This window comes from Pipra filicauda, unplaced genomic scaffold (genome assembly GCF_003945595.2).
Source record: "Pipra filicauda isolate LSUMZ 115617 unplaced genomic scaffold, ASM394559v2 scaffold150_size2825430_pilon, whole genome shotgun sequence".
Lineage (NCBI taxonomy): Eukaryota > Metazoa > Chordata > Aves > Passeriformes > Pipridae > Pipra > Pipra filicauda.
The window spans coordinates 298,208-324,523 of NW_024103996.1; the positions used below are offsets into that span (position 1 = coordinate 298,208).

The 26,316-nt window shown below is 46.2% G+C and overlaps 1 protein-coding gene across 2 annotated transcripts in view; it reads right to left on the bottom strand.

The window, feature by feature from the left end:
- Positions 1 to 26,316, bottom strand: part of INPP5A (inositol polyphosphate-5-phosphatase A) — a 192,286-nt gene that overhangs the window by 133,097 nt on the left and 32,873 nt on the right. For both annotated transcript variants that reach the window (XM_027746326.2, XM_027746325.2), the window contains exons 2-4: positions 12,817 to 12,858; positions 3,746 to 3,846; positions 3,125 to 3,212 (exon numbers count right to left, since the gene is read on the bottom strand). In XM_027746326.2, the coding sequence (XP_027602127.1) occupies positions 3,125 to 3,212; positions 3,746 to 3,846; positions 12,817 to 12,858 (231 nt within the window). The remainder of the gene's footprint in view (positions 1 to 3,124; positions 3,213 to 3,745; positions 3,847 to 12,816; positions 12,859 to 26,316) is intronic.

Here is a 26,316-nt window from a genome sequence, read left to right on the forward strand (position 1 = left end):
CACACCGGGTTGTTATTTCTTGTGTGGAACTCACCCCCCTATGCTGCCATGAGCCAGAAACAGAGGCTTTGTGCTGAAGGGACAGGTTGCTGACAGTGCTGTCTCAGACCTGCCTGTCAGTCCTATCACAGGCAAACTGAGTAACTGTGGGCAGCAAAGTCTGGTTTAGCTTTGCAGGAGCCAAGCCAAGGAAAGCCTTACAGAGGAAGTGATGCCAAATCTTCTAGAAAAGGGGATGTGAGAGCAGCAGGGCTCAAGGTTAACCAAACTGCAACTGCTTGGGCTTCTCCCTTTCTCAAGAAAATAGCATTATACAATAATATATGTGATAAATGTTTATATTTCAGAGACAGAGAGGTAATAATATAATAACAACAAGGCCACCATCTGCTGCCAAGTTTATGCCTTAGAAGGGATGGAAAAAAGCCCACAGAAGTTACAGAACTTTGCAAACACAACTAATGAGGAAACAAGTAGATGCATGACATCGTGCAAGCCAAACCACACTGGAGATAAGACCAAACCTTTACCCTAAATGGACACACCACATGTGAATCCCCCACTCAGGCAGTCACCCAGCGTAAGTTACAAATACACGCACTGAGCAGAGGAGCTGGAGAACTGCCAGCTCAAAGCATGTGTGTAAAACACCATTTCTATGACTCTTTGATTCCTGACAGCAGTTGCAGGAACTGAGTACAAGGACTGTCAGCATTCAGTGCCAGAGAGCAGACTCCAAGAAGTCAGAATGTTAAGGAGCTCAGTATGAAGGTGCAGCCTCTCTCCTTTCTAAGTTTTTGAGCTTTGGTTCCAAGCCACTGCTACTACAGTCTAGCAGGGAAGGTATAAAACACTCCCCTAAGTGTTTTATAAGGGGAGTGTTTTATACTTCTCTCAGTGTACTATCCTCTCAGTGATAGTAACACAAAACATCATTGAATAATCACTCATCTTTTAGGTTTTCCCTTTTCCACACTGAGCTGATTCAGCTCTAAAAGGTTCTTACAGGTTGAAAACGACAGAAAAAACTCAGAAACATCATTCTATGAGACCATCTTTTCACTGTGCTTTTAAAAATTATGATGCAAGACTTAGATTCCAGAACACCTGTACCGCCCAACTGGATCCCAGAATACCTGTGCTGCTTTGCCTTGTCTGCATAGAGACAAAATCACCATGTTTTCTACACTCCTTCTCCACTAGCTCCACTTTCAGGGGTCACATTCCTCCTTGAATGACAGCACTGCACTGGGAGCTTGTTCGAGTCTGTCACCACAACCTGTAAATCCTTTCTAGAGTGCTCCCCCCACAACAGTTCAACAGAGGGCAATTTAAACTAATAATAATAATAATAATAATAACATGTGTTTGGTTACATTGCTTTCCACAGAAAATAATATTGGTAGAAGCAGTCTTTTCCCCCCCCTTTATTGAATATATTGACAGCTTTAATAAATGAAAAATTAGAAGAAAAAAATATGCAAAGTAGTACTTATGACAGGAAAGGGAGAAATACAAAAGGTTGTTGGGGAATACTGCAAGAAAACACATTGCCTAGAAAATAATGCTGGTATGTGAAACAAGAAGGCATGTTATCTCTTGAACTGGGAACTTTGCAAAATACAGAGTTCTTCACAGAGACACAAAGAGCACATACTCTATGACTGGTATTCCTGTCAGCTTCTGTAACAGCCCTTTTATTCACCATAGTGGCATCAAAAATAAATGTACCTCATGCTAAATAAAACAACTTCAATATTATAAAGTACTGCGGTCATCTTTAAAAAGAAGTTGCATTTTTTAATAGATTACATTAGTCTTCTATGTTGTTTCCCAAATTAAGATCACAGATAATTATCCTTTTGTCCTGTATCACAGAAAGGTCTCAGCTGGAAGGGACTTCTGGACCTCATCTGGCTGAAGGTCTATCAGGTAATGCAGTTCCCCTGCCCACACCAGGAGGCACCTGCTGCAGGACTCCACAGGGTCTCTGCCAGGGCGTGGGTTTATCTGGATGCAGCTCTGACCTGTGAGTGACTCCAAAACATGCAGCTTTGTCCTACTGCCCTTCACCTACCGGCACTTTCTGAAACCTTCAGAAGACAGTTTCCATGTTACTGGCTGAGGCTTGTCCCACTAAGGCTCAATAAAGTTCATAATCTTGTTTTTCTCTTCTTTGATGAGGAAGAGAAAATAACACTGATGCCTCCTCTCCAGTTCCATGCTAGCTAGGCTTCTAGCTAGAGTAATTTAAAAAAGGAATAAATAAGAACCTGTCCAGGTTCTTATTCCCCAAACTTATATGCCTCCAAGCTGGGGTTTGTGTGCGTGCCAGGGGATGGTTTCTCCTTGTCCGAACTGTGTCGCAGGCACTGTCTTTGGCCACTGGGCAGCACCACCTCCGGTGCCAGAGAGAGCCCAGAGGCACTGGGGAGCCAGGCTCCTCTGAGGAGCATCCTGGGGGAGAAGGAAGTTGCTGCCCCGGGGAGAAGGCAGATGTCACTGTTCACCTCCGAAGGGCTGTTCTTTCCTGTACAACCCAGCAGTGACCACCCAGACAAAGAGCAGACATGTTGGCACAACACACAGCCCTGGCGATGGCCACACGAGCCCTTCTGCTCTGCAGGAAAGGCAGTCCTGCACACATGGATTTACGTGTACCTAAACACCACTCATGTGCTAGCAAACCTGTGCTCTGGCTCTTCACACCGTGCCCCAGGCCAGCGGGGCTGTGAGCCAGCTCAGGAGATCCCCGACAGTAGCCCTGAGCCCTCACCAGCACCGTCACCAGCTCACTGGCACCACCTCACACTGCCAGACACTGCCAGGCTCTGGAATGGGAGGTGACTCCCATGCAAGGAGCCACCAAGGTTAGTTGTTGGAGGAAAAAAAGGCCTTTGACGATCATTTTAAACAAAAGACTGTGCATATTGATATTCTACTCATTTTAGACGGATGCACCCCTGTGAGACCAGCACATACGCATTCCACGGAGTAAGCGCTCTTAGTAAAGATGTAATCATCATCAGGATGGAAACAGCTCATAGCCCCACATGGGTCAAAACCCCCAAATCGAAGAAATTCACGTTTGGTTGAACTGAACTTGTGAAATAAAGAAATTTACCGTGAAATGCTCCTGTGATTTATAGTTCTCATCCAGGTAAACTCGAGCTCTGTTGTAGTCTTTCATTGCATCACTTGATAACAATTCTCTGAAAGAGAAAGAAGAGATTGAACACGTAAAGGGAGGTGCAACGGTACGGCATTGCCTCGGCATTGCTCTGTGCTGTGATGTCCCCGGCATCACTCAAAGGAACCCCCGGGAGGAATTCCATGGGCAGAGGTGTCCCCGGCACAGCCACCTGCCCGGACGCTCTAAAGCTCCCATGGTCAGCGGCACCTCCGACGTAGATCTCGAGTTCCTCAGCGCCGTTTGGACACGGCTGGGAAGGACGCGGGCCACCGATGTTCACAAAACTCCGTGGATTTGGGTAATTTGTGCTGAAGGCCCCGCGGTCCCAGCGTTACCCCATCCCCGCCGCTGCACCGCCGCCCGCCGCCCGCAGAGGGCGCGCGCGGTCCCGGCTCGTCCCCGCACGCCCCCGGTTCGCTCCCATCTCCCGGGGATTTGGAGGCGATAAATTAAAACATTCCCGGGGGAAGCTCCGCAGTTCGCCGGTGACTGACCACTTCTGCCCTTGTCCCCGGCTCCGGGGACGCCCGGCCAGGGCCCCCCAACACTTACTTCACGAACTTGTCCACGTGAGACATGGAAGCTTCATAGTTTTTCCCTCCGAATTCTTGACAGTGTAAAGCCATGAAGTGGGGTTTGTGTGCATGGACGACCTGGAACAGAGCGAAAAGCCAGTTTTAACAAAGCTGTGTCCGCAGCTCTGGTCACACAGCATGAAGGACACACATCCAGGTGTGTCCCCTGGATGGGGAGGGCTGGCAGCTGCTACCTGAGAGGTAACTGGCACAACAGCAATAAGCAGCAAGGGGAGCATCATTTGCTATCCACATAAAAGACTCATAATACACAGTAATTATCTCAAGTGTTCTAAGTTAATATTTTCCTTTTTAAACTATAAATTAGTTCCTAGGGATTTAAAATACAAATAAACTCTTTCAACTCCCCTCAAAGAGGACCTGATGTCATTAAGATGATCAAAACATCTCCTTGTCTGGGAGGTGGAAGAGTTCAAACACCTCAATTAAATTAAGTGGGTTTCTTTCCACTTGTACAAAATTTCCCAATGCTGATTAGCTGTTGTGTTTGATATTTTTATCTACAGAGATAAATATTTACAAATTTTATCTATTTGTAAATACTTATTTACAAAAGTATTTAAATAACACACACACTATGGTACACACACATATCTAACACACGAGGCACAGAAATCCATCATGCTATTCCAGGTGTTAGTCTTGTACACTGCAAATATCTTAGATACTAAGCAGTCAGCACTAGGATGCAATTACCATACCAAAAACCTAGAATGCTTCTGTCTCTCAGCATGCATCAAATCAAATGTTTATAAATCAAGTGTTTATAAATTTGCTGCTGCTTTGAACACCCATTCCATGTTAATCTCTCCTATGGAATTCTCTCTATGTTGTCTCTATTCAGCACTTTAAACACCACATCCAAAATGTTTCTGTGTTGATACTGAGTCTCTACAACTTGTATTCCACGTCTTACTGTGAATTAACAGACACGAGCTGCAGAACTACTTCCATTCTAAAAAGGAACAGTCTGAAACAATAATGATGTGCCAGTGCAAGCCCATGGGGAGAGAACACGCTAAAATCTGAAACAGGATTCCCTGACTTCTGAAAGATGGCCCTGGGCAGCTCCAGCCAGCACAGGCCCACGCTGTCCGTGCAGCCATTGGGAGGAAGAACAGCTGGTTTCCACCAGCTGCTCCCAGCAGAATCATAAACCAGCTGCCCTGTGCAGGCCTTGGCTGCAGGCTTGGGTGTTCCACATGTGGAGGGCACAGCACCTCTCCCGCTCGTACTGGGGCAGAGTCGTGTGGGAGGTGGGCATGGGGACTGGAGAGCTCTCCCTTCAACACACCCCAGGGAAGGACAGCTGAAAAAACAGTGATTTCTTTCCCTTTGTACTCATTGCCTACCCTACAACTCTGAAAAGGTACGGACGCGGTAAACCACTGCAGTCTTGCTTTTAATTATGGAAATCAAAAGTGATTAATATTACTGTTAAAAGGTCTTTTCTCATTCCATACCCCTGCCATGGACAGGGACACCTTCCACTAGACCAGGTTGCTTCAAGCCCCATCCAAACTGGCCTGGAACACTTCCAGGGATGGGACACCCCAACTGGAAGTTGTGGATGTTTCTTTTAAACCACAGCGGAGAGAAACTGCCATTTGATCTGATGACAGAGTACAAAATCCCTCATTCTCAACAGCACAAATAATCTCATTAGACAATCAAACTCAAAGACAATGAACTAAAGATCAGCAAAATCCAAACCACAGCAGCTTAGCATTGAGCCAGAAGCAGTCACAGGGCCCTGCTTTGAGCTGCCACCTTCTCATGACAGCACAGCTGCCCTGCCTGGGGACGTGCTGCGGCAGGGAGGGCCCGTGGGCACCCGCAGGAGACAGTGCCAGTCCCTGCTGGAGCCTCCTCGGAGCACACGCCCACGTGCCATCAGGCACAAGAGGGCAAGGTGACAGCGAGGTGTATCACCAGCTGGTGGCACATCCTTCCTCGGGGACATCCCTGGAACACTGTTCTTCTCCATCAGTGCCCGGAGCAGTCCCTGTCAGTGGGAGCAGCCGGGGGTGCCAGAGCCAGCAGCAGAGGGGGCGGTGGGACAGGCAGCCACAGAGTTCAGCGAGGGGAGGCCTGGTAGCAGCTCAAGCACACCAGAGCCAAGGGGAACCCAGAGTACCGCTGTGTCCAGGTCCCAGGGAGTTACAGCATTGCCAACCTACACTGGGTCAGCCTCCAGGACAGAAGGAATGTCCTGCTGTGGGCCTCCGAGTGACTTCAGACAGTTATTTCCTCCTCTGTACCTCAGCTTCCCCATCAATGAAACACATCTTGACACTGACCTGCTCACTGAAGCACTCTGAAAGGAGCTGCTGTCAGTGTTACAGGTAAATACTCCCACTCAGGTGCTTGAGGATCTTTGAGCACTTTCATTAGCTCATTAATGCTGGTCTCTCCCAACAGGAATATCAGAAATCTTGCTTTAAAACAGACCATCATTGTTAGGGACCAAGAATGAGCCAGAGTAGGACTCAAAGGAAAGTCTAATTAAAAAAACCAAAACCAGCAAGCAGGTGACAGACCAGCTGGCTAAAAAAATCCCTGACCCACAAGAAATGATACCCAACTGGGACATACTTTTCCTCTGATACATACTTACCATAACTATGAAAGCTTACATTAGTACTAGTTGATTTTATAGGTTTACAAACAGCTAAGAGAAAGCTGCTGAGAAAGCATCCCTGTACAGATGCTCCCTCCTTTCTTCCCAGGGTGCTGCCCAAAGGACCACAGACAGCAGCCTGTCGTCACAGAGTGCAGCAGCAGCAGCGAAGGACTATGGAGCATCCTTACTTTACCTGGTTGGTTCACTTTGTTCACTACCTGCAGAGAAATACTAACCAAACACAGCCCACGGAGTGGAACTCCAGAACAGAGCTCATCTGTGCTCCCCAACACAATGCCACCCCAATTCCCCATCTGCTTTATTGCTCCAAATCAGTTTTGGACTCTACATCCTGATCTCGTCTACTTGTACGGCTCTGTGAAGTTACCATCATCAGAAAACAGTTGTAATTATTTAGTCTTGTAGTCCATCCATTCTCACTGTTCCAGGGCAATGCACCCAGTAACATCAACCGTGGGCACAGCAGAACCAGCACCGTGTTACTCATTTTAATTACGACAAGTTTGCTTCAGTACGAGCTCTTCGTACACAGCTAATCAAACTAATGAACTGGTAAGACAAAAAAAGTAAAATAAACAATTTCACGTAAGATCTAGGCATAAACTATCTCACATTCATGATCAGTCACAGGGAGCCCTGAATAGGGAAGTCCTGCCTTGAGAGAACACTGCAGAACAATTCCACTGTGCTGCAGCAGCCACAGAAAACACTCCCAGTCTCTGAAGTGAGATGCAGAACACAGGTTTTTTGGTTTGCATTTAAATCCTTGAGAACTTGAAATCACAGCTGGCATTAAAAAAAACCCAAGGAAAACAAAAAAACCAAAAAACCTTATATTGATGAGGATATATCCATGGGGAAGCAGCATTGGCTTAGTAGAGGTTGTCATAGCATTCCTCGCAGGTTAAACCACTAAAGCATACCTGAATATTAGTTATGTCTTCTCATATAATAAAACTCCTCCAACTAAGAGCAAATTGGCTCCGCTTCATTACCTTTTACTAGTTTTCTACTCTTATGGAAGAACAAACAGTACATAATAATGAGTAATGAATACTTCAGAGCAGAAAACTCCCAGTTGCCAGAGGTTAAAGATCACACACGAGACCAACATAAACACGTAATTTGCATTCGCGGCAGCACAATGTTGTTACGCAGTTGGGCATTATTTTCAATTTCTGGATACACAAAAATAGCATAAAGGAAGTCACAATCAGGAGTTATTTTAAGGGATGTGGGTAACTGAGCAAGATGCTCCAACATAGCTGAATGAATATAAAACTGGTGAAAAGTACAAATCTGACACTTTCCCACTGCTACAGGTCTTTGCCTGTTTCGGAGAGGGGACAGGGAGGGGACCCTGGCAGTGCTGGTGCCCTGGGTCCAGAGTGCCACAGGCCAGGGAGGGTCAGGGTCTGCTGAAGCTGGGGCAGGAGCCACCGGCCAGGCCTCCCACAGAGGGCAGTGTGGGCACCGGAGCGAGGGGACCAGGCTCAGACCCCATTCAAGCAAGGCACAAGAGGAGCCTGAGCCTTCACTGTCCATACACAGGACTGCTCAAAAAAATTAACAAAGCATGAGCTTTAGCTTCCTTTGAACTGTGAAATATGTACAAGTCAATTTATCATGTGTGGTCTCAAAGCACTCCAAGTCTTTTCAATTTCTGTAAGTCTGAAGAAATGAAAAAAAGGCACCTCCCAGGGAATGCACACCCAGAGACCAGTGGTGCTGCTCCAGTAGCTCAGGCCCCCATCCCTACCCTGGACACAGACCATGTATTTGAACCAAACAGAAAACCCTCAAATGGCCCCACTTGAGGAAAAGCTTCAGGAGAGAAGAAAAAGAAATATCCACAACTTCCAGTCCTCTGAAAAAGGGCCAAGACCTCAGCTCACAAGAGCTGCTGGGGGCTGCAACAGAGCTTTTGGTTAATCACCTTCTCTAATAAAACAAACAGTATTAAGTCCACTAAAATAATTAAGCAACAACCTTTGAGTGGCTAGGTGGGTTTTTGTTGTATTTTGGGTTTTTTTGTTTGGTTGGCTTGAGGGCTTTTTGTTTGTTTGGTTTTTTTTCTTCCTTCTTCTTTCTTTCCCAAGTAACACATCGAGTTCCCACGCAGCAATACCAAGATGACCTTTAGCTTTTAGGTAAACTTTTCACTTCTGTATAACTACAAGTAAATGCTCAAAATACTCTCAAACACATCAGGCAACATGGAAAATTGCACTAGGGGAAAAGAGCCCTCTGCCTCCAGGTTTGCATCTAAAATGACCGTCTGCCACGAACACAACACAAAAGGACTGTTACTAAAATTAGTGAAGGTTTGCAATAGCTCCAGCTCCTGAACTCTTCCTGTCCAGTGCAGTTGGAGAAAGGACAAGGCATGGAGAAGGAGGAGGTGAAAAGGAAAAAAAGCCCTAAGTAAATAAAGAAGTCAATAAAAGTCCTTTCTCTGCTCTCCTACACCCCCCTTGCAAACAGCTTCCTCCATGCTCTTGAAGCTTCTTATTCCCCTGTACATTTTCCTGTGCACTGACACGGAGGCTGTGAGCCGGGGCACGGGCACTTTGCATGAGTGGGACAAAATTCTGATGTGCACATTCTGTGAATATTCTCATTTGCACAGCAGCTAGTTCATCAAATCATCCCATAAGCACCTAACTCTTCCCCATCACACATAAAATGCTCCAACTCACTGTTCTCAGGCATTTTCCACGCTTTCCCAACAGCCCCTTCCCTCTTTGTTTCCGAGATAGGTTCTTGGGGTAAGAGAATTTTTACTGGAAAGAGGACTAGAGTCCAAATTAAACTATTTCAGACCCAAGTCTGACACCTCTTGCAGGCCACCGGTCACAGGAGAAAACACCCAAAGCAAGGACACTCTTGGGCAGGCAAAGTGCCTTCTCTGCTCACCTCTGCCTGATATTTAGGTGATGTTTAGCAGAACAGCTGCTTGGCGTTTGTTCTCCTCCTTTAAGCTGCTGCCCTTAAGCGTCTTCCTTTATCTACATGTAATGAGAATACATAACCTAGGGCTTGTCCCATAAGGAAAAGTGTTACAGAGCCCCAAGGCCAATGCCAGGTACTGACCCTTGGGATCAGATGGAAAAAGCAGAGCAGCAAGGAGGAAAAGCTCCGCTATAAATCTAGCATTGGGAAACAGGCAAGTCTGAGGTCCAGGCCACCTTTCCTCCTTGGATCCAGTGGTCAGCAGTGCCTCACGGCCACCAGCTACTCCAGCAGTCCCTGACTTACCTGGGAAAGGCCCCACTAGCATGGGTTGCAGATGGCCCAACCCTGGCAGTGTTCAAGGCCAGGTTGGATAAGGCCTTGAGCAGCCCGGTCTAACGGGAGGTGTCCCTGGCCATGGCAGGGGGAGATAGATGGGACTAGATAATCTTTAAGGTCCTTTCCAACCCTTAACATTCTATGATTCTATGAAATATCTGGGACTGAGTCCAGCTGAACTCCTGTTTCATTCAGTTTTACTCTTCCTTGGGGGAAAAGCAGCAACTAGTAACCTGGTAAAAAATTACCCCTTTAATCAATTTTAAACTATTCAGTCAGCTGTCACCCAAATGCAGGCTCCACTTCTATAGGACTGCAGATGGATGAATCCAAGGCAACCAGATCAGACAGGACAACACCTCTCAGCTACATCCAACTGTGCTGTCAACGGCAGTGACCAGACAGCTCGTGGTTCTCTGGGCGGGGAGCTGCTGATAAAACCAGCTCTGAAAGGGTCTTTGAAGTAATTTTTTTCCTGTTTGTATTTCTTGACAAACTGTTTAAAGTAACAGCATGAGATCTTCCATATTTTTCATGTTAATAATGTAGGATATTTGTAGATCAATGGCAGAAGTTTAAAAAATTTAGTATGTGACATTTTAATGTTATTTTAGCCCTCCATATGCTGCCATGTCCTCAGAAACGCATATGGCAAGTAAATCAATGATAATACGTGACTTGTATACACCCATCACAGCAATTAAAATCCCTTATTTTAATTTACTGGAACTTAAAAACAAGCTCCCAAAATGCTCTGTAACTGGTACACTCTCTGACATCAACTGAAAGACATTACAGGTTTAATTTCTAGAAACGTTTTAAACTAAGAGTGGTAATGGTGCTTCCTTTACCGTGGAGAACATTTTGACTACTTACACAAGGACCTCATCCTCTGAAGTTATGCAAACTGCCCTGACACAACTACATATGCAAATTAAATTCCTCAGAAGAATGGAAAAAACTGTGGTCTGCGGTTTATCTGGTTTCAAGTTTACAAAGAAACACTAAGAGCCATTTTCCAGTGATGATGTTGAACCTCAGTTTGCAGGGTTTGTGTACAGTGCGTGTGGAATTAAATGCAACAATCCCCCCTGAAGCTGTACATTCACTGGGTAGCTCTGCAGCCTGGGTTGGGATGGTGCTAAGTGACTTTTGGTACAGCCATGTTCATCTCTTCCCTAAGGAGCTTTTTATCAAGTTTTGTTCCACTTCCTACTGTGCTGGAGAGCGTGGTGTGAGCAGCCACCCTGTGCAGGGACCCAGAGGGGAAGTAGGATAAGGCCCACAGGGCACGGCTGGCACTGACTACACACAGCACTGCTAGCCTTGTCCTGGCTACTCTTCCTCTCTTTTTAAAGCACAGCTTTCAGACTGCAGGGACAGAGGGCAGAGGCACAGAGAGGGAGAGGGGACGTTGCAGAGCCCCCACAGCTGAGGGACAGGCTCGGATCTGCCTCAGTGACACTTTCCCTCGACCAGACCCTGCCCTCGACTGGCCCCATGGAGAGTTAATGGATCACCTTCTTCCTGTTTGGAATTCTCTACACACAATGTTCATTGGACCAAAGACAGACCACATCCAGTCACATGTCAGTGGTCCCTGCCCTAAGACAGCTCATTCTATTCCCCTCCTCTTCCTGTTTTCCACAAACTACTCAGAAGCATTTCCATAGCACTCATCCTACTTCAGTAAACAAGTGAACAGAGAAGGATTCTCCTCAATAAAGATATATAAATAAGTCATGTGATGCTGAAAAATATGCAGTCATCTGAAAAAAATAGAAAATGAAATAAAAAGAGTTCTGTTTATTTGTATTTCTCTTCAGGAAGAGTTTTTCCTGAAGCCGTGGAGGGCTGGAATCAAAGCTGGCTGAGATGCCTGTGCAGTGCAAGCACCATGTACATACAACAGTAATTAACCAAGATGGAAGAAGAAAAATAAACAGATGAATCGGAACTTGGCAGATACTGAAGAATGCAGGACTGATTAATGCACCTCAGATATTTGCAAATCCTTTCCATTGGCCAGAAAAAGCAAACTGCAGTATTTTACACAATACAATAAAGGTCCCAGGTTGCACCAGTAACCAGAGATTGTAAAGAAGTACAGGACGTGATCAGTTACTAAAAGCAAAAGATAAGATACTGCTAATGATCTTTGTTGCACATAGTTTCACTTTAAAACTTGAAAAAACACGATTTTGTTGCTTTAACCATTTTTCTATAGGAGAAGTCGGCCTGAATAAAGAAATCTTGTGGCCCTTCAGTACCACATGGTTCCTTTCAGTCGCCAGGTTGGACAGGGCTTGGAGCAACAAAGTCTAGTGGAAGGTGCCCCTGCCCATGGCAGAAGGTGGAACGAGACAGGCTTTAAGGTCCTTTCCAACTCAAACCATTCTGTGAGTCTGTGGCTCTCAGACTCTCAGTTGTGGCAGCTGTGGCACCAGCTCTTGGAGTGACCCAGCGCTTGTGCTGCTTTTCCCAGGAACGACACCTTCGAGCCCCACCAGTGCTCATTTCCTGTTGTTTATTTCCATGTTTCTGTACGAAGTTTGCTACTTAAACAAGTCTCTACTACATCAACATGATGTGTAAGAGGACCTTGTTTTACTTTTAAAATAAACCTGACGCCCAAAGATTACAGAACATTCTATAACATGGGTTCAGTGTCACATTGCCCAAACAAGAAAATTTTCAAGAAAGAGCAGACGCAGGACTGATCTATTACAAACCAATGCCAGTAATTCTCATATTTGAATATTAGGGTAAACTAGACTTCACAACATATATATTTTTTTTAATTACTCAAATATATCTTTTGCTCGGGAGACTTGAAAGACCAATGCCAAACTAAAGTGAATTTTTTAAAACATCAATCCTTTTTTTAAGGCAGAGTATTGTCAATAAGAACAAACAGTGCTTATATGCTGAATTTTTATAATGATTATTTAGAAATCCAGAAAGAGACATTTTTCAGGGCTGCTTTTACCTTAGTTAGCAATTACACTTCACAAAGCAAAAGATCCTGACACTACAAATTATGCCAATAAGCAAGTGTTCACAAAACTCCATGAAAATAAGCTTTACCTTACCTGATAAAATTCCCGAAGCCAATTCTTCTGTAAATTTTCTGGCTGAAAAACAGAAGACAAAAATTAATTAGGAATAAGAGTAATGTATTTTCATAATAATATCCTGATACTTATTGCTTTCTTCAGTACATTCAAGTGGGGAGTTTTTTTCACAATCAATGCAAAAAGTACAAACACGAGGATGCTCCTCCATGATGCCAATGGACAATGCCTTTCGTTTCCAAGTCTCCTCTGATTCTCACCAAGAAGGTGCATTTTGTATACGACTGCACTGCATTTGTACCCACACGGGTTTATCAGGCAATTAAATCAGCAGACTTGATTTGTGTTGAAATATCTCCTGTTACATGGGCACATTCATCACCTGGGGATCGGAAACTTCACCGACCTGTCCACACCCAGCCAACCTGAGCTTCAAGTGACCCGGATTTACTTCTAATAAATTGGGTCAGAGGGATGACGGTGCTTCTGCAGGATGCTCAAGTCCATTAGAGCTCCTGCCAAGGACAGACTGGAAGAAGCATTTCCAGATTGCTACAGAAGTTATGAAAACCAAAGCAGCAAAACCACAGTAAGTGCAAAGTTCTGCCTTTTCAGCATTAGAGCCCAGCCTAGACACGATCACAGAGGGAGAGAATTGATTTGTTGAGCTTTATCTTCTTCAACAACAAGACTTCTGGATAATTTTTGCATCCTAGTGGGGAATAAAATCTCACAGGAGACTTTCCTGTCACAGCAGTGGCAGGACCATGTGAGAGCAGAACACATCAAACTGAAAGCCAGAGAGAAGCCTCAACATCATCCCTTACAAACAGCTCCAACACCACCTGTCCAGAGGCAAACATACAGGCATGAAACCTCTGTTATGCTCTATTCTCCCATTGAGTGTGCTATTTTCACGTAGTTGGATACAACTTTGAATTTACTACTTTATCCTGACTGCTTGTTGCATGAAGGTTTGCCCACAGGTACTGTAATGATTTGTAAGGCTGAAACATCCTGTGAGCCTCAAGAGTCTGCAAGAGTTTGTGAAAGCTGAGGGGAAAATGCACCACGTTTGTCCCATGCTATCCATTACCTCCCTTTTGTTATTCACCCTTTGACAATTCCGGAATTGAGACATTATTGGTCAAGAAGGTGAAATTTCCTCTCCTTAGGAACAATTATTTTTCCCAGTGATGAACATTCTCCATATTCCCTATGGAAGCCCTCACTCTGGGTGCAGAGCTTGAACCTTGGCCCAAGCTCAGGGACAGCTTAAATTAATACACAGAGAGAACACAACATCCTCTTCTCCCCCCCTTTGCCCTTCCCCTGGGTCAGCACAGCTCACTGCCAGCACAGATGAACCCTGTGTCCGCCAGGCAGGCAGTAAAACTGACCTGTGAGAAATACCCACCAGGAACCACTTGTGTACCACCTTAACTCTTCTCCCCCTCGTCCTGAACATAGTGAGACAACCCACTGAGGAACAGTAAGGGCTGTTGCTCTTATAACAGCCAAAGAGAAACCAAGCAAACCAGGAGCTGCAGCAATTTCAAGATGACTTCAGGCTGAAGTTACAAAGGGGGCACAGGACTTAGTGATGGTTGTTTTCTTTTAATCATTCTACAAAACAGATATGACCTGAGAACGTGCTTTGTATATGATTTGTTTATGATCTAAACCAAAGGGCCAGATTCACACCATCAAAAAACCAAGACCTTGGGGACTATGATACATTCCAATAAAGCCCAGCATGGGGCTCTGGCACAGCTCTGACAGCACTGGGCGCTGATGTCCAAGCCAGAGTGGGGTCTCACTCAGCAACAGGCAATTCGATATTAAGAAACAAACAACCCATGCATTCCTCACTCCCCTTTATTTGTGACAATCACAAGATGTCCTGGGGATCTCTTGAGTTTTAAGAATAACCCAGCATTAACAGTAGTTATTCAGAGAGGAAAACCAAGGACACGTTTGCTTGTTCTGCCTCCGCTGCCCAATCTAAGATGGGCATCGCTATTTACTTGTCATCTGCAGGGAACCTCAGAATCATTTGGGTTTGATGAGACCTCCAAGATCATGGAGTCCAACCGTTCCCCCAGCACTGCCAACCCACCACAAATCCACATCCTCAGGTGCCACATCCACACAGCTTTTAAATTACTCCAGGGAAGGGGACTCCACCACTGTGCTGAGCAGCCATGCCAGGGCCAGACAAGCCTTTTGGTGATGGAGTTTTCCCCAGTATCCAACCTAAACCTCCCCTGGTGCAACTTCAGGCTGTTTCCTCTTGTCCTGTCACTTGCTACTCGGGAGAAGAGCCAGATCCCCACCTGGTTCCAACCTCGTTTCAGGAAGTTACAGAGAGTAAGAAAGTCCCCCGAGCACGAGATCCTTGCACAACAGAGACTATAAACAAAGCATCACTGTACCCATCCCCACCTCCCACTGGAGGAAACATAAATTCATATGTAATACCCAGAGCTCCCAAGAACATTCCAATCTCAAACCTACATGAAACAAACGCACAACAGCTACATTTGAAGGCAGACCAGTGAGTTTTCAGTGTGAGCAGGAGTCAGCCATAAGTGATGATTTAAATCAAAGTTGCCAGTGGCACTCCTGCTGCCACATTTCACTGCTACAGTTTCTACCAGCTCCTGGATTTGTGAAAAAGCAGGAGCAGCCTGCAAATAGGTTCTCATGGGAGAACAGTGCTTTGGAGTTTGGTTTTGTTTGTTTTCAGAAAGTCTTTATTTTCTTCTTATTTTTAACCCCAGGAGTCAGTACCTGGAAGCCCACTGCCAATGTCCCCCCATAGAGCTGCTGTGCACTGTCCCCAGGTGCATCGAGAACTTCAGCTCTGGAAGAATGGTCACTGTCTCACCAATGGCCTGAAAACCCACACCTGACTCCTGTGAGACCCATCACACTAACTAACGACAAAAGCAAAGGCTCAGAGGGAAGGGATTTATGGAAATGATTGCAGAACCAAGCCAGGTACAATGAGATGAAGCAAGTCACCAAAAGCTGTAGGACATTCTCCTTTTCTCCCCTTTTAAGATGCACAATAAAAATGGCAAAGTGGCACAGTCAGGAGAGCAAACCGGAGTGAGGGATGTTGAGGGGAGCCGTGGGATGCTGGAGAGAGGGATGAGGCCAAGGGCCCTGGGGCAGCTGCGGGGTCAGGCCCCATCCCCACTAGGACTGAGGAACACTGCCCTGTGTCCTGTCCTACCCTGGAGGCAGCAGCATGGAGACACGGAGCTGAACACAGGCTGCAGCTGCACACCCAGCTCCAAGGGGCCGGATTTAAACAAGTTAATCCCATGAAGGGTTGTTAACTGTGCCATCCAGGGTGAGAAGTGAGGGGTCAAGTGAACATCACAGCTCAGAACAGAGATTCTTTGACACAGGAACAGCAGGTGGCAAAAGCCCAGTGAAATAACACGAAGAGGTGCTGAACAAGGCTGTTGCGTGCAGATTCATTCCTTCTGGGATCCCACAGACACAGGAAGGTTTGAAGAGGTGATGACAGAAATACAAATTGGAGCAGGAGAAAGAAGCATCACTGAAAGGTGCCCATTAAGGCCCTGGGCAGGCAGTTCCAATAGAGCAGGTGCTAATGAGGTCTCCGGGGCTGCCAACACAGACTCCTCTGCCCAGCCTGGGTTTTGGTGAGCCCTGTGGCTGCTGTGATTCCCCTGGCTGCCCACAGCTTGGGCTGTCACCCAATGCTCCGCGGATCTGCCCAGCTCCCCACTGCCGTGCCCTCCTCCAACAGTCCCTCCTGTGGCATGACCACACCCTGTCCTTCCATTTTTACCCCTGAGTGGTACAATTCTGTAACTGAGTCCTCTGCCTCAGACTCCTCCCCAGTCACCTCCTATAAATGAAACAATTTGAAGTTTTTGAAGGACTGGAGATAACAATCAAGTAGAAAGATAATTTATCATCCTCTTATTTTTCTGTCTAAAAATAGACACATTATATTTCATGTCTTCCACAGACTTTGGCCTTCTTCCCATCCTTTCTCTCCACACTCTGTCCTTCATTAAATTATCTCATTCTTTTTGTAACGTAACGGAAATTAATCTTTTCCCTGTCCTCTTCAATGCTAAATCCTTTCATATCCATTCACCAATGAACCGATATCTCCCCACTCACTAATCCCAACCCCACCTCATCAGCCTCCTTTCTGGTTTCCCCCACCTCCAGCCCCATGCCAGCTGGTTGCTCTGGGTCCTTCTCCCACGTCCACAAAGCAGCCTCAGAGGATCTGCCAAAGAGCAACAGCTCGAGCAATGGCAGGAGAGAACAAGAAAGCAAAACCAAGCTATTAACACTTTGTTTGGAATATCATGGAATCACAGAATGGTTTGGGTTGGAACAGACCTTAAACTTCATCTCATTCCAACCACTTGCCACGGGCAGGGACATCTTCCACTAGACCAGGTTGCTCCAAGCCTTGTCCAACCTGGCCTTGGACACTTCCAGGCATGGGGCAGCCACAGTTTCTCTGGGCAGCCTGTGCCAGGGCCTCACCACCCTCATAGCCAAGAATTCCTTCCCCATATCCCATCTAACCCTGCCCTCTGGCAGTGGGAAGCCATTCTCCCTTGTCCTGTCCCTCCAGGCCCTTGTCCCAAGTCCCTCTCCAGCTCTCTTGGAGCTCCTTTAGGCAGTGGAAGGGGCTCTAAGGTCTCCCCAGAGCCTCCTCTGCTCTAGGGCGCTCTCTCAAGCACTCAGTGCTCTTCTTTCCCACCATTCTCCCTTGCCCTCATGACTCAGGCCCTGGGTCACTCTGTGCCCATACCCCTTCCTGGGAACAAGCCTGGTCAGCATGGATTCCTCAGGGTTATTTGCCCACTTTAAGCTCAGGCTGCTCCTCAAACATGCACCAAATTCTGACATTCCCTGGGCCAAGCTCAGCAAACACCCCAAAGCCCAGGGGAGCATGGCTCTGGTTTCATCCTACCCTTCCTTCAGGCACACATTTTGACTCCATAGAGCCACAAATAGAAACCCTTCCCAAAAAGAAACCCTCTCTCCCCAAACAAGCACAACTTCCAGACAGCAGACCACGTGGGATCCATGTTAAAATAACAGGACATGTGTCCTGCATGTGCTGCTCCCTTCAATTAAAAGCAGTTTTGACCTTTTCCTGGAATTCCAAATCCCACTAAGACCATCTCTTTTCATAACAAGTTTCCACTTGAAGTCTATTTATGTCATGCTGGCCACTGTATTGGTCAGGCTTATAAGAAAAACCAGTCAGCTCGTGAACACATGGACACCACATGAGCTGGTAATAGCCTGAAAACAAGCAGCTTTTCAAATCCAACATACAAGTAGTCTCTCTTCTCCTCAGTGTTTCCATTTCCTACAAAATTACACCCAACAGCCAAAAGAAAAGCTTTAAGCCTGTTGCAAAAATATATTCAGATGGGGAAGGAGTCTTTTCAAAAAGAAGGAGAAAGGGAAAATATATTTAGACAGGGTAAGGAGCCTTTCATTCAAAGGAAAAAAGGGGAAAGAACTAAATGAAACGAAATTAACAGCCTGGAAAATTTCTTTTTCGTTTCATTCAGAGGGAAATGGAAGAAAGCCGATGAATTATAGAAAGCAGGTTCTATTTTGTGAAGGTTATTTTTAGCAAAGAATAGGCTCATTTTTTAAACTAAAAGGAAAAAATTCTTGACTCACTTTGTGAAAACTCACTGAGCTCCGAAACGAACCAGAGGAGAACTGGCAAGTTGGATTCTGCACACTGACTGAACACAAGGCACAACCAAACGTCTAAGTGCCTGACTTAAACAGTTCCAAGAGCCTCACACGGGGTGAGGGACCCCTGGAACCCTGAGCTCTAAAGGTCTCCTGGCATCCCACAGCACTGCATTGGCCCTGCTGCAGTTACAGACTCTTAGGGTGCAGTCCCAGGCAGGACCCCAGAGCCTTTTCATCTCTTCCTTCAAGCTACATTCAGATAAAAATATAAAATACAGGCTATTTTCCTCTCCCTTTACTGTACTTGGTTTTCTAGCTATTTAATGAAAAGCAAAACCTTTGATCAAGTTCTGTTTGACCACTAACAGTCTTATTCAAAAACTGCTTTCAGGTCCATCAACATGACTGACCATCAGGGCTATTTCAACAGAATTATTTATATATTATTTTGATCTCCTATATTGTCTTCAAAAACCTAACAAAACCCTCCATCAGCTGGGTACTGTTATTGTGGTGTTTTATACCAACTTTCCACTCGCAGCTGACAAACAACAACAAAAAAAGATAACCTGCACATTCTGTTCACATTATTAGTTCACCACATTTCAAAGCCAATATAGATGAACCAATGAGGAAAACTAGAGTAACACATGATTTTAAGAAAAAACACCTAAGGAAAAGTGCAGATTCTTCAAAATCCAAACTTTTACTTAAACGCGGTGGTTTTATTACTTACATTTGCACAAACAACTTCCAAATGCAAATTTAGTGTCCCTTAGTTCCAATGGTATGATGTTTAACAAGACCAAGTGCCAGGTCCTGCACTTTGGCCACAACAACCCATATGTACAGAAGAACGAAAGCCAAGTAAAGCAGTGGACCTGGGAAAGGTGCATGTGGTTGTACATCAGTGCACACATACAGACAGGGAGAGCTTAGAGCCCCTTCCACTGCCTAAAGGGGCTCCAAGAGAGCTGGAGAGGGACTTGGGACAAGGGCCTGGAGGGACAAGGGGGAATGGCTTCCCACTGCCAGAGGGTAGGGTTAGATGGGATATAGGGAAGGAACTGTTCCTTCTGAGGGTGGTGAGGCCCTGGCACAGGCTGCCCAGAGAAGCTGTGGCTGCCCCATGCCTGAAGTGTCCAAGGCCAGGTTGGACAAGGCTTGGAGCAACCTGGTCTAGTGGAAGGCATCCCTGCTCATAGCAAGAGGGTAGAATGAGATGAGGTTTAAGGTCTGTTCCAACCCAAACCATTCTGTGATTCTATGATACTCCAGTCAAAGTATTAATATATGTCCCAAGCCTATTCTTTCCTCAGCTAATCAAATGTCACAGAACAAAAGAGAAAGACTTCCCTCAGCACTAATGAAGCTCAGCTTTCAATTATAACATTCCCACAGTACAATTAATTTAAGATACACATTTTTAGTAGAGTTAGATAACCAGTAATTTTCTTAAGGGTTATATTACATTACACTGAGATGGAGCAACAAGACTTTTACACTTCTAGAATTGTTTGTGTAGAAAATAATACAATGGATCTGATGGCAACATGACCAGGCTTACACAGGTCTAACACAGATCCAGATACACCCTTAAAACATGAAGTTAAGCCATTTTTAACTGCCATGTTTCCTGCAGGTAAGCAGCACACAGACACTGTTTATGGCCTGGCACTCAGGGGGCTCAGCCTGGGCTGTCTCTGGGCACACACCACACCAGGAGTGGGGCCAGAGCATGGTCCCGTTGGGCTTATCCCCCTCCATAGCCCATGCACAGGATACATCCAGCCAGGCACTAGCACAGGGTGGTAACTACTGCTGAATAATGATTTACAAGTAACTGCTAAGACTGGAATAAGAGGGGCCCAGAATCTTAACTCTCCTGACCCCAGTGAACTCCCCATGTGCTTCAAATTTAACTTCTATTACCAACATCTTATTGAAAGCTTAAAGGCTCCTGGATATTTGAATAACCAGCGTGTTAAGAGCATTAACAAGAGTTAATCCAACACCACACAAACTATAATTGTAAGCAAACAGCAGGGATTAACCACATTAATACACTCAAGTTTTCCATTGCTTTGTGTCCTGATTTTGGAATGGCATGGGAAAAACCAAAAAAGAGAGTAAATCAAACATATGTACTCTTGCACACAGATAGATAAAATATAGCTCTGACAACATTCACACTCACAACCACCACTGTGGTTTGTCCTGTGTATTTGCGGGTTTCCCTCTGATTTTGTTTGAAATGAAACCTTTAAAAACTCCCCCCAGGTTGAACACGGGGATATATATACAACTGTTTTTTTAGTTCTACGTGGTATGGAAACATGCTCAGGGGAGCAGCATCATCCTGACTCATGTCTCCCAGGCGGGTGGTGGGCACAGACCATCGAGCCACAAGCAGTGAATGGCTCATCACTCTGTGAACACTGGATCTGTCTGCTGCAAGTGACCTCTGCCACCCTCTGAGGAGCCCAGCAAGCTGAGGCCTGTCTGGCAGGCAAGAGAAGCAAGAGAACTTGCACATGGACTAACAGAAAGGAAAAGAAAATCCTTGTCCATCGCTGACAAAAGCCTGATTAGTAATTTGTCTCTCTGAGCCAAATCAAAGCAAGATGTGTTGAGAGCTGTACACCAGTATATTCCAGTATATACCAGTATATTCCAGCTGTACATCCACCCTGTCGCTGTGGCTGCTACCACATCGTTACAATTTTCACATGTCCAAGCTACAACAGGGACAGAGCTAAAAATTCAGGAAACTTTTAGTTGCAGAGCCCCTATGAGTCAACAGAGACCCAGCAGTGACGGCAGCCACTAAAGCCAATGATCCAAACAGTTCTTCCTGTAGGCTGGGTTTTATGGAGGCTTGGAAATATCCCACGTTTTATTAATCCTGTGGGCTGTGACAGCTGCAGGCCTTTTCACAGCCATGCTGTGCTGGCGTCGTGAAGCAGAACGTCCCACAGGCTCCCAGTGCCTTCTCCACAAGAAATAAACAGACTGGTGGGAGCACCCCAGGCCAGTCATTCTGTACAGACACACTGCACCCACCCTGATACACCTACAGCTCTGGGACACCTGAGCCCAGCAACTCAGGAAGTAACTGCATAGCAGGAGGCCAGCATAAAATATTGCCTTAAATTAATAAGATATGTGTTCCATGGAAAAATAATAATAATGTAATATTATGTAAGAGCTCACGTTTGCAGACAGTAACGTGTCTGACCTAAAGCTCATGAGCCACATGCATTGCTGTCTAGCAGTGTCTAACAATTCCTCTGAGCAATAAATGCTCTTTCCTTAAGAAGATATATCCATATTTACAAGCCACACACTGTGAGACAGAGCACTGCTCTGCCGGGGATGGAATTCCAAGCCTTTCCCAGAATTGCTGCAGAGTCAGTCCCAGGAGAAACATGCCAGCAGCGTGCGAACTGTCAGCGAGGCAGCTCCAACACACCCTGTTCCACCCAAAGAAAGAGCTTTCATACCAAAATACCAAAGTCCCAAGACTGGCTGTGAATTTACCACCAAGGAGACCCTGGGGATGGCAAAATACAGTTTGTCACACTAATAAATACGCAGTGATCTAATGTAAGTATCTGATAACAGAGGAGACACTGAGAGTTGTTTACATTCTATTTCAGAAATAAAGTCCTGAGGGAGACATTTAGAAATTAATTTCAATTTGATCTTGAGAGTAGGTTTTTCATCATTGTTGTTATCTTTTCTCCTTGCTGCTGTACAGGTTTCTGTAATAAATGCATCTCTGATCAATGGCCCAAGAGTCCACAAAGTTTATTCCCAGCTTTATTCAGAGCCACCGCATGGAAACGCCAGCCTTGTTTTAGCAATGCTGAGGGGGAGCCTGGCAGAGGTGGTTTAGAACTGACTGTTCTTCTGCAGGATAATGCCCTCCACCCACAACACTCCCACACACACACACGGCACTCCCACAAAGAGCCAAATGCTTGGCTGGGACAAACCATCTCATGCTGGGAAGGAGCTCCAGGATGAGCAACCCGGGATCATCAGGAGTGATCTGAGACAAGTGGCACAGGCACAGCCCCCAAACCCACGTGGCACAGGTTGGTGTGCCACACACAGCACCGGGGTCCAACAGCACCCAGTGCCCAAGGGCTCCATGGCACACAGTTCCCAGCACGGGAGACCCAAGGGAAAGCACCTGGTTATAGTGGGGCTCAGGAGGCACCCAAGTCATGGGCACTAAATGCTGCTTCACAGTGCCCTATTTCTCACAGAGGGAAAATGAGTCTCTGCCAAATCCTGCCCTGGCAGGAGACTGATGCCAGACAGTCCTGGGTGCCCGAGGGAGAGCTGGACACGTGAGCGATGCATAACCAGGGCAGCAGCTGCAGAGAGCAGCAGGGACCAGAAAAGCCAAATGAGCCCATCCATTGCTTAGCTCAGGTGAAGGGACCTGGAGAGTCTTCTCCTCACAGATGACACTGGAGCAACCTCTTCCACTGTTGTGTCATAACCAGGTGTCCTTGAGCAAAAGCAATGTTTGGCATTTACTTTATACAGGAAGGATGGGGGGAAAACACCCAAGCAACAAACCAACCAAATGCAGGAAGCATCAGTTGTCCTGTATATATTATTACTGACATCTTATTTGTTCAGGAGCCCAATCTTCTTTCCTCCTGCACCCTCAGGATACTCCAGAAAACAAGGTTTAGGTGCTACAACTGCCCTTAAGATACAATTGCTCTAAGAGGAAAAATTTACAAAGAAAGTCTCTAGATGATGTTTTATGGTAAAAATAAAGTATACAAGGAGAAATAAATCTTCAAAGCCATGGACAACTCAAGCAATTTAGAGAAACAAAGTCCTAAAAGGAAAACAGTTTTGCTCAATTAATAAAACATTGTTGATACAGTTTTAAGGAAGTCAAAGCAGCAGAACCGATATGTGCAATTGGAAATAAGACCCTCAGTATTCCCTTAATTTCCACAAAAGACCATTAGGCGCCTGGCAGAGAGGAAAGCTTAGAAAGATATAAATTGGCAGAGACATGTGCATGGCCCTTTACAAAGTGTTTCATCCAGCCAGCTCCAGCAGAGGCAAACTCTCAAATGAAATACATAAATACTTCCCTGCTGCTTTTAAAACAGAGGTACATTTAAATCTGGCATTGATATTCATTTGGGAACCTCAATATCAAGCGATATTGAAACAGTGATCTTAGATGCCTAGAATGCTGATTCTTTCAGATCTTTATTTCAGTATATAAATCTCAGGGACTGTGTTTGGGCCCCAATTGCTATACAGATCCATTCACAGCCGTAAGGCCCTTGGGCTTCTACACAAAAAAAATGGATGTACAGTCAGTGTGTCTGGTCTCAGTCAGGATACACCTTCAAATAACACACCAGGGCTCAGTCCTCATGTTACAGTGGAAAACCAAGCAAAAATATTCCAAACACAGTATGTTTGGAAAGTGAGTATTTTCCTGCTCCCCCACCCCTCAAAGAAAAAAACCGCACTTTATGGAATAAAATGGAATTTTAGCAGCTTTCACAAAAAGAAGAAAATAAAGAATGAACACATGAGCTAAAAACAAAAATATATTCCAAATTCTGGATTGTGCAACGTTATGTTAATTTATGAGGTTACTACAGTGTCAAAAAGGCTGCACTGGGCAATTCTGGAATTCCAGCAACCCTTCCCTGCAGTGAGCACTGACGGGCAGGACTTCAGCGTTCCCAGGGAGGACACCTGTCCAACACTGCACAGGAGTAGGGCAGGTAGCACCCCTGAAAACACACCTCCTACCTGTGCCCAGGTGTAAGGGAGAGGGACAACTACAAAAAACAGTTCTCAATACCCAAATCCTCTAGTTAAGGAGATATTTGCAGAGAGTTTGCCATACAAACTCTCCTCCTGTTGTGGGAGAGAGGCAGAAGTGAAGCTCGCTGCTGTCACTGCAGCAATCCTTCCCTTCCCACTTCCTTCGCAAATTTCAGCCCCCACAGAAGATAAAGCAAGAGGAAGGCCCCAGCTGTTCACCCACGGGATGTGTGATGCCCACCAGCCCCTCTGCCCTCTGGGCAGGCCACTGGCCTGCTGTGCCCAGTTCATGTCCACTGTGTCCATGCAGGGCAGGGTCAGCAGCTCCTTGCTGGGATGTCCCAGGCCTGCCCTGCTCCCAGGCACCTCCAACCTCTCCACAGCACCAGCCATCCCTGGATGAGGACCAAGGGCTGCAAATGCAGCAGCCAACAGGTTCATTATCACCTGCCACAGGTGTTACACGTGATCTGAATTGGGGGCTGGGGTGGCAGGAGCTGGGGGGTCTCTGCCCACCCTTCCCCCAGCAGGTCCCCATTGCAGGCACTTGAGGATGTGTTCAGAGCTTGGGAGCATCCCCAAGGATGCAGGTCTGCAGCCCCCATGCTCAGAGCCCCCCCAGTGCCCAGGCCTCCTTCACCAGGCACCACCAAGCAGCCCCTGGCTCAAAGGGGGGTTGCTGCCTGAGGGGGATTAGGGCATCCTGACCTTTCTTCAGCAAGGAGAGCTTCCATTTGCTCTGAAGGAGGAAAAACACATCCTGTGAACCTGGGCACCATCAGGAATTCTACTCTCATAAGGACTTTAAGGAGTACAAAAAAAAATAAAGGGGAGAAACTGATTAAAAAGCTGACTCTCTCATACACAAAGTCACATCACCTGGTCTCTTTCCTGATTCTCAGCACTTCATGAGGTGCTGAGGAGCGGGACATGCCCCCTTGGCCTGGTAGATTGCTGCCAGGCACATGGGGAACGCTGCCTTCTCCAGTACAGGGCCAGTGCTTTTGATGCAGAACACCCAAGGGATTGCCCACAGTGACTGCTCCACAGGCAGGAGCTCCGTGGCACTCCAGCCTGTTCAGGAACATGTGCGCTTAAGAACTTGGGAGAACTGGAACAAAACCAACACCCTTAACACAACCTGGGAAAGTTCAGCTGATACAGCATGGAACAGTGTTTTTCTCTGGTTTTAAAGACACCACTGCAGTTTACTGAGACAGGACAAAGTGTTACTCAGGAAAGCTGGAACATTTTGTACAGAAATACATTATTGGAATATTCCCCTTTTTAAACATGCTCCCCACATCAGGCAGTGATGTAAGTGGAGGCGGCTCAATACGCCACTGCTGTTGCAACACCACTTCTGACAAGCAGGAGAAGACACAGATCCCCTTGGGGCACGGGGAGGGAGAGATCTGTCCCCATCACACCACTGCCCACGCTGGGGATTGCAGAGCTGTGTCCCACCAGGGCTGCCACCACACACCCTGCACACCGCTGTCACCTCACACCTGCCCTCATGTACTGCTTAAGGAGCACCCGCTGCTCTGCTACATACTGAGGAGCTCACGTTTGATTTTTTTCTCCAGAGCCTTTAAAAGAACTGCAGGAGTTCAGAAAACCCCAGCTCAGACCAGACATGGCCAGTGGAGCAGCTGCTCCATCATCCTGCCACATGGACAAGAATGACTGTAGGAAACGGTGAGCGGACACTTTTTGAGGAAATCAACAAAAAGAGGTTTTCACTTTACACGTCAGACACATGATCGCTGCCGTGGAAGGTTCACAGAGCTGTGGGAGGAAGCACGCTGCAGTGTGTGGGAGGGCAGGGACCGCCTGTCTCCCCAGACAACAAACACCCACTGGGGGCTCCAGCCACACACACCCACACGAGGACACACACAGCTACGGGAGGGGTGAAAACATGAGCAAACCTTCCTGAGCTCCTGCCCTGTAAACAAGTTG